Raw genomic sequence first — 12,870 nt, forward strand, 5'->3', positions numbered from 1 at the left:
AATTCACTTGTTCCACTTTAAACATTTTCTGGGGAAGAAAAACAAGAGGGAGGAACCAACTTATTAACAAGCACGGGCTGCATACTCCGGAGACAGGAATTCCCAGCCGTCAAGCATCTAGTTTGTGTCAGAGCTTTCATACTCCTCCCATTTGTCCTAATCCTCACTGTGAACTGGGTCTGGACACTGATATGGCCACTGAGGCCTGGAATGGAGTAAATGACTTGTCTAAGGTCTCACAGATGGTTATTGACTCAGCCAGGGCAAAAAGATCACTTTCTAGATCAGGGTTTAGCAAACTGAGGGCCAAATCCATCTGCTTTTATAAATAAAGTTTTATTGGAACACAGCCATGCCCATTTGTTTACATATTGTCTGTCTCTGCTTTTAAGCTGCAACAGAGTTGAGTTGAAACCATATAGCCCCAAAATACTACAATATTTACTACCTGGTCATTTATAGGAAAAGTTTGCTGACCCTTGTACTAGACACAGGGAAGTTGCTTTTATGTTCCCGGCAATGCATAGGTGGGAGATATAAGGTATTGAGGGACAAATTTAATAAGATACAATTTAGACTGAGGGAGGCTACAACTCTCCCAAATCCATGCATCTTTTATATTATGTGGTATGACCACAGTCTACTGCCCATACACAGATACTGGTCCCCTGAGAGGGAAAAGTACATGTCAGAAAGGGTCACTCCATATCTTGTGTCCCTGTTGGCATGCCCTGGACTGCACCTTGGGGTGAGATGGGGACAAGTTAGCAGGAGGCCAGGGCATCATGATGGACCACATCCCCCCGACTCTCCCAGCTCCAGGCCCACACAGCCTTCTTCTGGGACCCCAACCTAAAAAGAGCAGAGAACCCTTGGGCGGAAGCTGCTTGAGGTTTGTCTGAGTGCAGACTAACTCCCTTAATCTGAGCCTCAGTGCCCTCACCTGCAAAGTGAGAGGCGGGGCTAACTGAGGCCTCAAACACCCACACTCGAGTTCTGCTGTTCTTTGCCACCCACTGCCTCAGGTGGGGAAAAGACAGTGGGTGTGAGGACCAAGGAAATTGGGACAAATACACGATGTGCTCAAGACATTAGGGCTTTTTAAAACGTTCAATTCCCAAATGTTCCCACAGGGGGCAGCGGACATCAGCGACGGACTTCGTGAGTAGATTGATGAATCAAAGGGCTTTATCGATGTTCATGCAGTGACTTCATTGTGCCTGGAGTTGAATAGGGCGTGAGAGTGAGCAGAATGTCTCTCTCACTGTATTTTCGCTACAGAAGCTGGACCTGTGGAGAAAAACGAATCCTTTATAAGTGTCAGAAGTCCTTTACCTGGTGATTGGAGTTGTCAAGCAAAGGTATTTGCTGATTTACAATTCAGAAGCAACGAAGGAAGCGTTAGGTTTGTAGCTTCGACAGGCGGCTGGGCCCTAGGACAAGGTCTCTGGGTCCTCTGTCTGGCAGGACCGGGCTCCTTGGGGGCAGTGACCAGACTGCTCATGCTCTCTTTCTCCACAAGCACATGGGGCCCTCTGTAAACACAGTGGATTGATTAACAGATGGCCTCGCTCTTGGCTCAGCCACTCTGCGGACCTGACTGAACAGGATAGTAGCTCCAGTGTATGGAGCTCTTACCCGGGAGGGAAAGTCAAAGAGCAGCTTATAGGCAAAATCGCTGGAGTCTCCTGTGGTCAGGAAGAACTTTTGCTCCTCACTTGCCTTGAGGGCGAATATTGTCGGCATAGCGGCCCGTGATTATTGGAGTTATATCTTTAAGCAATAGTTTTATAATTCTTTGTTGCTTGTAAGCTCCAGGACACCCACGACAATGTTTTAAGAAAGTACAAAATCAGTAGAGCTTAGATATAACAAATCATATATGGCTATAGTTTTCAGAAGTAAGGTCTAGAAGGGGGAATCTTATATTTTTAAAGAGCAGGGTGTTTTTATTTTTAAGATTTGCTATGGGAAAAGTGCTGCTCACCCCAGGGAGGTGATGCCCCACTCTGCTCTGGCTTCACCCGTCCAGATGCCATCTAGGTCCATAAGGCATTCTTCTTGCATCCTGGCATCTCCTCTCTTCCATTGGGGAAGAAGTCAAGGTGACCCACCAGTTGGCCCATTCAAAAACCAGAAATATTTGGAACAGCAATGAGCATTTTATAATGCAAGGCTCTCCTAGGTAAAACACAATTGCACATGCTCTTAGCTGTGCACCATGGGGCCTCACCCAAGGATGGGATCAGAGGAGCTGTATCTGTGTGAATCACATCCACAAAGGTAGCATCAGAGGGATCGAGTTGAACCTCTTCAGGAGTACCCTAGAAGCTTGCTTCTACAGGATCCAACCCTAAAATAGATGGTCAGTGCTACAGACAATGGACCTAGCTAGAGGTGCCAGCAAGACCTCTAGGTGTACAGTTGCTCAGACTGTGCATTGCCCAACTAAAAGGGTGCCATCACCTGGAGGTGGTCATTGCCATGGCCTTGGGTATTGAATAGGAGGACATTGGGTCTTAAGGATGGATATTACAAGAGGACTCCAGTGGCATGGACAGAGAAGGGCAGATGAGCAAAGACATATAGTTTGTTTTTGAGCAAGGATTTTTTTTTCCACATCAGATTTTTTTCATTTACTTGTTTTTTCGTTTACTTGTTTATCTTTCTTCTTTAATATTCTTTTTTCTTCCCAAGTTTGAAGGAAAAAAGGGCAAGACAGTATGGTATTGTAGATAAGGACAAGATTCTGGGACTAGACAGCTTGGCTCCAAATCACTACTCATGAAGTTGGGCGAATTACTTGACCTTTATTGTGCCTCAGTTTCCCCATTTATAAAATGGGAGTAGTAATGGCATCTATTGTATATGATTGTTGTGAGATTAAATGAGTTAATATATGTAGCCCTTAACATAGTGGCGGGCACCTGTGGATGCATAAGTATTAATTATTATTATTTTCTCCTGACTATATTTGCTTCTTGACAGGGCTCCTGGATTTGTCAATAGTTTTCCGAAGGTTTGGTCAGAGCCCCCGAAACGTCATGAACATAGTTGTTTGTTACAGAAGATAGAAAAGGGAGTTCTTTAAAGGTAGAGACTCGCTTGAGCCGAATGACAGCAAAACTGAATTTAAACCTCAGTCCCACTACTGAGTAGTCGTGTGACTGTGCAAACTACTCACTTCTTTGAGGCTGTTTCTTCAGTTGTGAGGATTAAATGAAAAAACATAAAGCACTTTGCACAGTATTTGGGATAAATAGGCACTTAATCTATGCTTACTATAATAATTATATCAACGTTATATTATTACTATATTACCTTGATATAGTTTGTTGCTGTTGTTATAACTGAAAGGCTTTGCTCGGGTTAAAATAATGCTTTTGGCTGTGATGGCGGCTGGGTTTCTTCTGCCAGCAAAGGCAGCAGAAGCTGTAAACATAAACATTTCACGTTTCCTCTCCTTTGACTTCGGAGAGAAGGGGGGACGGGAATGAAATGACAATATGGATCCTTCTTAGTTATATTTTCTCAGGTTGATACAAGCCTGCATTTTTTGGGGTGCCCAGTCCCGCCGAGCAACCCACACCATCAGAAAACTTGGATCTAGAGAGGAGGGATGGGGGCAGAGGTGGGAGAAGCAAAGGGAAATGACAGAGAATGAAGCCACCACCTCCCCTGCCACACGGATGGGTTTCCTGGGGACTTTCTGAAATGTTCCGTGCGGGCTGTAACCGGCTCTGCCGTGGCCGAGGGAAACAGTCTCCTTCAGGCCAGCTCTGAGCAGGGCTGCAGTCTCGTACCATGTTGTGGGGTTACTGGGGACAAAACTGGGAGCTCTACCCCTTGGGCCTTACCTGTAACCCTGCCCAGGCCTGGAGTCCTGCTCTTTGCCTCTCCAGCCACATGGGCTCCCAGGCTGTGGCTGATGAGGTGGACTTGGGAAGGCGAGTGGCTGTAGTTTGTCTGGAGAGGGAAGATTGTATTCTTAGGGCATTTCTGAGCTGTGGTTTTTGTGACGTACAAACCTAATGTTGTTACTCTTCTTCTGAGACCTTCTGTGGCTCCCACTGACCTCAGGATCAAGCCCAAACTCGTTACCAGGGCCTCAGAGCTCTCCTGACTAAAGAGTCTATTTTTCTAAACTCTTCTCTAGCCAAATCCTTTGTGAAATTTTCAGGCCCTGAAATATGCCATATTCTCTTATCCTTGGGCCTAGTTTGGAATTCCCTTCCTGTTGTTGTCCATCCCCCCAACCATGTGCCAGCTCACGTCAACACAGCCCACATCAGCCCCAGCCCTGCCCCATCTGGATCAGCCCCCACATGCGCCACCCCCCACCCTTCCATTTCATTGTCAAGTTTTCACTGTAAAGTCCTCCGAAGCCTGGGACCTTATCCATCCTCTTTACCTCTTAGCACAGCTCCTGACACTGTTCTCTCCAAATATTGGATGAACAAACAAACGACATAGAACTATGAGGTGTTTGCACATGTCGGTCTCAGAGAGGGACATTCATCCAAATACACTCGTCTATTGATCTACAGCGCCTCTAGTACAAACAGCCTGGGTTTTGACTTCTGTAGGCGCGCAGAAGTAGTTAGAACAAATTGGTTACGAGACAGAAATACAAGACAGAAATAGCTGGGACCTTAATCTGGTTGGAAAACAGTCATGAAAAATGAGCGACTTAACTGAGGAATTAAAGACTTGAATTTGCTAAAACGAAGACCAGGACAGGAGGAAACAGCAGAATCGATATGGCAGTAGAGAATCCCCAACATCAACAGGACCCACAACCACAGGCCAGTGATGCTGGTCCATGCCAGTTGCACCTAGTGACCTTTGACTTCATTCGGTTCTCCCTGAAGATGTTGTCTTTTGCCCCAAACAGATCCCACGTGGTGTAGTGGAGTCCCTTGGAGCTAGATGCGTTGGGGCAAGACAAGTCTTGCACTCACTCGCTCTGTGATCCTTTGGGCAAACTAGTTAAGCTTTCTGGGCCTCAGTTTTCTTATCTGTCAATTGAAAATGATAGTAAAAGCTCCTGCCTCCTAAATGTTAGCTCTTCCTGTTTTTCCTCAACCTGTTTTTCAGGGTTTTAGAAGTAAGACCTAGGAGAAATATCAATACTTTCTAATTCTTCTTTAAATATATAATCTCAGCTGCATCTTTTCCCAACGGAGACCAGCGGGTGCTGCCTGCCTTCTCAGCAGCCTGGCCGGCCACTCACCGAGAGCACGCTGAGCCTCTGGGCCACCTGGGAGCCCACCATGTGCACGTTGCTGGTGGCCTGCGTACAGGTGGTTTGGGAGCTCGTCTTCTGGTCCATGCAGATGCGGTTCGCCTCCTCTACCTGGAACGTATTCTGGTGTTGGAAAGATGCCAAGATGTTATTTCAGGGGAACATGAAGCCATATCAGCCAGGGCTCTGAAATGGTTGCTGGTAGTCACTGTGGGCTGTTCCCCTGTCCTGTCTTACCTGGGCCACTGAGATAGACTGGATTGTTGTCACTTAGGAGTCATCTCTCAGGGTGAATGCAAATCCATTCCCTCTCTAGCTTGTAGATTAATTAGAAGCTGAACACTCTCTGGTTTTCTTTGGCCAAATTCAGTAAGGTTGTTTAGGTGGGAGGAAACAATTGCATCATTAAAGGAGCCCCATTTCGAAAAGGAAAGGCCTCAAGTGCAACCTCTGGTGGCCAGTGTCTGAATGACCGCGTGGATTTGACTCCTAGGGGTCCTTTCAGCCTCTTGGCAATACTGTCAATTACTAGGTTTGCCTTTACCCTTAGCCTGCTAGGTATTTACTAAGTTTTAAAATTAGAAGGAAGCATCACTATTTTACAGTTAGGAAAGCAAAGTGTTTCATGGAGAAAACACACTGCAGATATTTGAAAAATAGAACTACGCTGATTTAAAAGAGATTAAAGAATCTGAATGTCATCCAGGAAAATGTTTTCCTGGATGTTGAAGAAATTGATTTATCCTTAGAAGATGCACCAGGCAGTATATATGACCAGCTCGAGTTTAAAATGATACTATAAATTTAAAATCCACTCAGAATCTTTTTACAAATACACTACTCTGTGTGATCACACACAGAGATACCGAGAGTTGTTGCCTTGGGACTTTTATTTTTAAAGCCATCCTGAGGAATCTCTTATAAACCTGGAGAATTTTGGGTACAAACTATACCCTACAGTTTATACATTACGGTGCTCATTAATGGTGGCATAGCGAGGGGCCAAGAGTTAAATGCCTGGTCAACCAAGGCCAGATGCAGAATGACTTCAATTTTCTGGGCTTGTAACTTTTTATGTTGACATTATAGGTCAGAGTTATTAATGTGTGGGCTGCGGTAAATTCTCATGTGTCAAAAAAATAGAGTGAGTCCGTGTATACATAAAAAAAGTTTGAGGGTGTATTCTGTATTTGTGTGTGTTCCTGTGCACATGTGTACACATGTATCTATGTGTGTTTGTATGTGTATGCACGTGCATATGTGTGTATTTATCTGTTGTCTGTTCTTCGGACCAACAGATGCTCTATTATGTATAGTTTTGGCACTTTCTAGTCTGCCCGTTTTGACACCCAGTCAATCTTAGTTGTCTATTCTCAAATAAACGGTCATAGCAACACATCTGACTCTCAGGGATGAAGGAAAGATTTGAACAAAAAGAACATAATTCCTTATTTACCCGAATACAAAGTATCTACAATGAAAATGGAATCAGACAACACTGAACCTTGATTTAACCAGAAATGAGGACGTGTTTGTTCGCATAGCAAATGTCACTGCTTCAGGCTACAGAGGTAGTCCAGAAATGTGGGAGGGAATTTTTATTTTTGTGGAGAGGCATTTAATTGCATTTGAGCTCATTTACTACAGTCACTTACAGGGAGGCAGGGACGTTAGTGGGAAGCGGTGGCAGCAGCCACCAGAGCAGGCCACCGGGATCAGAGCTGGCACCTGTCTTGTACATGTCTGTCAGCCAGCTCTCATCTCCCTCGTCTATGAAGCCATGGATGATGAACCGGGTCTTCCTGTCTGTTTGAAAATTTGATGTCTCAATTGTTGATGGATCAGAGAAGAGAACCTGTGACAAATGCAGAAGGATTACATGTTTTTGCCACCCAGCCGCTCAAGCTCGTCTCTCTTCCTCATCTCTGCCTATGCCAATGCTGCAAACTTCCAAAGTTTAGCACAAAAGCCGCCTCTTCCATGAAGCGCACCCTGACCTTTCTTTTCCTGCCCCACCTCCCAAGTCAGGAATCCCTGTCTCCACTGGGTCTGCATTGCGGCTCAAGGTCTTATTTTTCGTAAGGTTCTTCATTAAGTTCTTTGCCCCAGACCAGAATCGCACAACCAGCTAGAGGTTCTAGCAAATGTGAGCCATTCATTCATTCAAGCTAACTTTTTACTGCAGACCTACTCCGTGCAGGCCTGGCTATGCCTGGGGTGCAGCTGGAGGGATGGGGTCTGGCAGAGTATGATGGAGGAGATGGGTACAGAGAAAAACTCCCGGTCTGCGGGTTGGGCACAGCCCCTCATCCATCTATTATGATGTTAAAATGACAGAGGTCTCACCTGAAAGGTGTTTGGGTTCTCACTGGTATCGAGCAGGAAGTGGGTGCCAATCTTCTCAGGACTCCAGGGAAAAATTTTCAGGGGCCTGATTACAGTCCCACCCCAGGGCTCAGAGTCAGAAAAGCACCCGATGTGACTATAGCAAATTTCACTTCCTACAGAGAAAGGATGATTTGCTTAAGGATTAGTTCCTGAGCTGGGATCTGGGACATCACTGCTGCTCAGGCCAGGTCACCTCCTTGCCTGGGGACTGTCCGAAGACCATGCAGACACCTATCTCTGCCCACCTTCTGGTTCGGAAACAGTTCCACTGAGTCATGTAGAGACACCAACAATGCCTCACTCAGAACCAGGATCAAAACTTCAAAGTTCTGTGACCCATCTGCAGTCTTCAGATAAATTCATTTGACTAATGTGATAACAGACACTTCTAAGTCAATATGTTAACTCAGGCAGGTGTTTAATGCTTTATCTAGAAAAGTCTGGCTTAGGGCACCCTGGCATGAAGGCAGGATGGCAGGGAGAGGCTATGAAGAAGGATCCCCCTCAAACTGCCCCCTCTCCCAGGCAGAGTGTCAGCCCTGCTGCCTCTTTCTGGAACCAAAGTTGTCTGGAGCTGCTGGAAGCCCTGCCATGGCTAAGGCTCTCTCTGGCCAGTGCTGAGATGTCAGGTTTAAGTGCTTCACAAGGGGTGGTTGTGCTGTTTCTCACCTCTGGCTGCTCCCAACAGGAAAAGTGCGATGGTCCAGATGCTCACCATCTACAATAAATTCAGACATTTTCAGGCTCACCAGGCGTTACCAGAGCAATAAGCAGACTCTTGGCAATTCCAGGCTATTTTCTTTGCCTCTCCTTCCCCGTGAGAGGGAGACTAGTGAAGGTGACTTACCCTGTCCCTCTGGGTCCCGTGCCTTGGACGTTTTTTATACTCGAGCCTTATTATTTGGTCACTGCTTCAAGGAAACAGCAAGTGATGATAAAACGTGCTGTGTGCACTTAATATTTTAATCTGCACAAATATACAAAAAAGGTTAATAACAGTGGTCCAATTTTCCCATAAGTCTGGGAAGATGAAAGAATGCTTGATTAAAAAGGCTGAAAAGTCCCTAGTTGTGTACCGTGCATGTGATCGTGAGCCAAGTGGGCCACACTTGCCAGTTTTCTATTTCATCAAGTTGCTTACAAGTCCCAATGAGGACCCAGCAACAAACTCTAATAATGGAGGGTAGTAGCTGTCACCTAGAGTGGATAGAAATGCCCCCCACAGAACCGAAAGGAAAGGGAAGTGTCTGATTAACAAAATCCTCCTCTCTCTGTGTCTGTCTGTCTCTCTGTCTTTCTGTCTGTCTCTGTCTCTGTCTCTGGCAGTCAAGTAATCCCTGAGGACCTGTGATTTGGAGACAGATTCAACAGCCCCCACAATAGTCTCTGAATACAGTCTCCCATTAACTACCTGTTCAGTTACCTACCAACCCAAAACACAATGGTTTAAAACAACAGCAATTATTCTATATCCCACTATAATTTTGAATAGCTGGAATCAGGAGCCTCTAAAAGCCCATGTCATCAGACCACGCCACATCTGCCGAGTTTCCCCAGACAGTCTGAAGGTTGCACACTTTTCCTAGAAGACTTGGCCTCTGTGAGGCCTGTGATGAATTCCCCACAGACACGCATCTGTGAGCAGCTCGGCCAGTTCACACGACAGGCAGATAAGCCTTCAAGTGGCAAGTACCATCGGTGCGTTACCCCATCCCCAAGTTAAAGATGCCTCACTGTTAAAGTTTACACTCCTTCTGAGTAACCAAAACCCTGGAGGGGCTCCCCTGTTTAGAAAACAAAAAAGGTTCCCCCGGAATAGCAAAGAACAAATGCCAACAGTATTGAGGTTTACCATGTGCTGTTAGTGTTAAGCACTTTACATATATTATCTAATTTAAGTCTTATAATAATGCAGTGAAGTAGGTACCATTATCTGCCTCTTTTCACATTATGTGGAAACTGAGGCACAGAGAGATAAATAAATTGTCTACGAAGTCACACAGCTAATGAGTGATGAGATGGGGTTTGAATCCAGTCTATTCCAAGTGAAATAAGGAGATGTTGAATATTCAGTTATTCTGAGCAGGTTGTGACCAAGAATTGTTAAGCGTAAACCACATAGAACAAGGGAATTACTTATACGAAATAAGTCAAAATAGAAAATAAATTTCCCCCTGCACTGCCAGACTTGAGCCATCTGGTTGACCTAAGTAATAAGGTATTTAAGCTCTGGATGTCTGATCAGGTAATCTAGGAAGGTGCTGGAGCAAACTCTCTTTACAGAGGCTGGTCAAGTCAAAGGACTTTATGCCTTTCTTTGAAATGGCAGTGCTGGCCCAAGAGGAGATTCGTGATAATCAAATGGTGAGTCAACAGGTAAATGGGTTGGTAGCAGATGTCAGATGGCCCTGACTTCCTCTTGGGCCTTTTCTCTTCCTATTTCCCATCTTATCCTCCACATTACCACATTGGACTCCATTGAACACTGAACATGCCAAGTCTTTTCCCACCCCAGGGCCTTTGCACTTACTATTCCTACAGCCTAAAATTCTCTTCCCTATACCTCCATTGAGCTGGCTCTTTCTTATCGTTCAACAATTAGTTTAAATGTCTCCTCTCTGGTCACCCCTGAAGTCCCTCCACTGCCAGCCTCCCACACAACATCAGGTCCCCCACTCCCCAGAACTTTGTTTTTGTCAGATCTCTGGGATGAGTTATAATTATCTACTTGTTTATTTGCTTGAAGTCATGCTTCCTCCTTCTAGACTGCAATTCCATGAGGACAGAGGCTCATCTGTTTTGACCACTGCTATACCCCCAGCTTCTAGAACTGTGCCTGTCAGTGAAGTAGTTATAAATTAATAAAATTAATAAAATGATGAACATGCACATGAATAGAGTTCGTGGGCATTTAACCCTTATTCTCAGTGAGTTTCAGGGCTGGGAAAGGTAAGAGGGCGCAGTTTCAAGAAAGAGAAAGAGAGATGCCATTCTTCAGAGAAGCAGGAAGAATCCGAACCTCATTAGATTTAGGAGAAACCGTCATCACACGATCTGTCACAGTTCGCACGAGAGTAAGGCTCCTATACCTTTTCCCCTTTCACTTCACCTTCTGCCAAGTTCATCTGTGGACCTCATGTCTACCCCAAAGGAAAGGTCCCTGTCTCTGGGGTTCAATGGCTAAAACCACCTAAAGGTGATCAGAGCTGATGTGTTGATGAACATTTAGTTGTTTCCAATATTTTACCATTGAAAACAACGCCTTGATAAATATTCTTACACATTTGTCACTTTCTACATGGATGGTGTAACCTGTGGGAAAAATTCTTAAACTAAAATTTAAGGGACAAAATGTCTGTGAGTGTTGGCTCTTCGCCCCGCCCCGCCACTCCCAAAACAACAGTGAAATAGAGACCATGAATATTTAAACAGGGAACTTTTTATAGAGATATTATAGTTCTTTTGGTTGTAAGCAACAGAAATTAATTTGGGTTAGCTAATTTTTTTTTTAAAGGAGAAATTTATTAAAAGAATATTGGGACATCTCATGGAATTCATGAAATGGTTGAACCATAGACCCACAAAAGCCCAAGAAGTAAGGCCATCCTGAAGACCCTCATCGTCCCCAGATCCCCTCTGCTGTAGGGCCCCCCTGGCTTTGTGTAGCTCAGCTGAGCATTCTTAATTACCAGGAGATTGGCCTGGTTAGGTCAGAAACTGTCCCTAACTTCATTAGCAATGGGAAATGGGTCCTATGGGACAGACCCACCCCTGTGCACCCAAAGTTGGAGCTGAAGTTGTGAGCTGGGCAGCTACTAGAAGCGTGTGGTTCCGCAGTAATAAAATAACAATTCTAAATCAGCTGACTCTGCTAACTTTGTACAAAGTGCAGGTGGAGGTGGGTATGGGATTTCTTTAAAAGTATTGTTTGTGTTAACCACACCTTGAAATAATGAGGTGATTTGCATGAGTTATCAAGGGCGAATGATGACTGTGGAGATTGGGTTTCCTGATCAGCAAATCCGATCAGGACTGTGGTGTTGTTTTAAGATAAAAAGAACCAACTCTCTATTCATCGGCTTTAGTTGTTTGATAAGAAGCATGCTGTCATGGGGAAAGTCAAAAGTGATAAACCAAAAAGGCGCCCTCACTTCTGATGACAGCAGTGAGGAAAAGACAGTGTAAGAAGACCAGAGACTGGAGCCTGGGCTGACCCATCCCTGTGAAAACCCTCCTGACGCCTATTCCTTCTGCAGCCCCAGGCTTCCCCAGGATGGACAAGCAGGTTAGAAATGGCAATAGATGGACTGCGAAAATGGTCACAGTTCTTCCCTCTCCAAATAGCCATACCCTTTGAAGTATGATCTTGCAGCTCCTTCCATCAACAACTGGAGTCTTTATCCCCATCCCTTGAATCTTGGCTAATTGTGTGACTCGATTTGGTCATGAAACGTACATCTTGGACCAGCTCAAAGCCAACTGACCCCCAAGTACGTGAGAGACCCTGCCGAGCCTAGCAGCGCTGCTGACTCAACTCACTCTGACCACAGACACACGAGTGAATCCTCCAAGACCAGAAGACATCCCCAACTGACTCAGAGATTACTAACATGCTTACAATTTAAAGCCACTGAGTTGGGTGGTGGTTTGTTATACAGCGGTAGCTAACCAATACAGGGACCCAGCTCATGCAGGCCTGGGATTCAGAAGGGAGCAGCTATCATTGACTCACTGTCACCATTATTGGGCATGCAACATCATTTGTGGGTGTATTCTTTCCTAACTCCCACATTTGTCTATACGCACTGTATTCTAATGTACTGGCTCCTGTTTAAATGTTCCGGAGGATATAATTGCACCAAGACCCTAGCAAGATTAGGGTCTAAACTGCTTCTCTTTTGGAGCCTCCTAGACCAAAAAATTCATTCCACACCAAATGGAAAGATTTCTAGGTGAGGCCTTTAAAAAACAATAACTGAAATATGTTGAATGAACTTATATCCCAGTCAGCTTTAGGAACTTAAGACAGCTTTATTGTCTTCAAAGCGTATAACTCTTCGAAGGTCACAAAGATAAAGAATGAGGTCACCAGCTATTATCTGCCATGTCCACACGTCCAGATGGAGCTGATTAGCTGCTTTTTTCCAGTCAAGCAGCTCTGTCTTTGTTTTCTCTTTCAATTTGAAATTCAGAACATTCAGATACCTTGTCATATCATGAGAGAACAATCCTGTGAA

At 44.9% G+C, this 12,870-nt stretch overlaps 1 protein-coding gene across 1 annotated transcript in view; it reads right to left on the reverse strand.

Moving 5' to 3' along the window:
* The window catches only part of LOC102897551 (pancreatic lipase-related protein 2), a 20,327-nt gene extending 11,976 nt beyond the window's left edge, over window positions 1–8,351 (reverse strand). The window contains exons 1-5 of the mRNA XM_006920835.1: window positions 8,303–8,351; window positions 7,592–7,746; window positions 6,985–7,100; window positions 6,638–6,644; window positions 5,234–5,368 (exon numbers count right to left, since the gene is read on the reverse strand). Of these exons, the coding sequence (XP_006920897.1) occupies window positions 5,234–5,368; window positions 6,638–6,644; window positions 6,985–7,100; window positions 7,592–7,746; window positions 8,303–8,351 (462 nt within the window). The remainder of the gene's footprint in view (window positions 1–5,233; window positions 5,369–6,637; window positions 6,645–6,984; window positions 7,101–7,591; window positions 7,747–8,302) is intronic.
* Window positions 8,352–12,870: the final 4,519 nt, after the last annotated feature.

The sequence above is a fragment of the Pteropus alecto genome, unplaced genomic scaffold (genome assembly GCF_000325575.1).
Source record: "Pteropus alecto unplaced genomic scaffold, ASM32557v1 scaffold177, whole genome shotgun sequence".
Taxonomy (NCBI): Eukaryota; Metazoa; Chordata; class Mammalia; order Chiroptera; family Pteropodidae; genus Pteropus; species Pteropus alecto.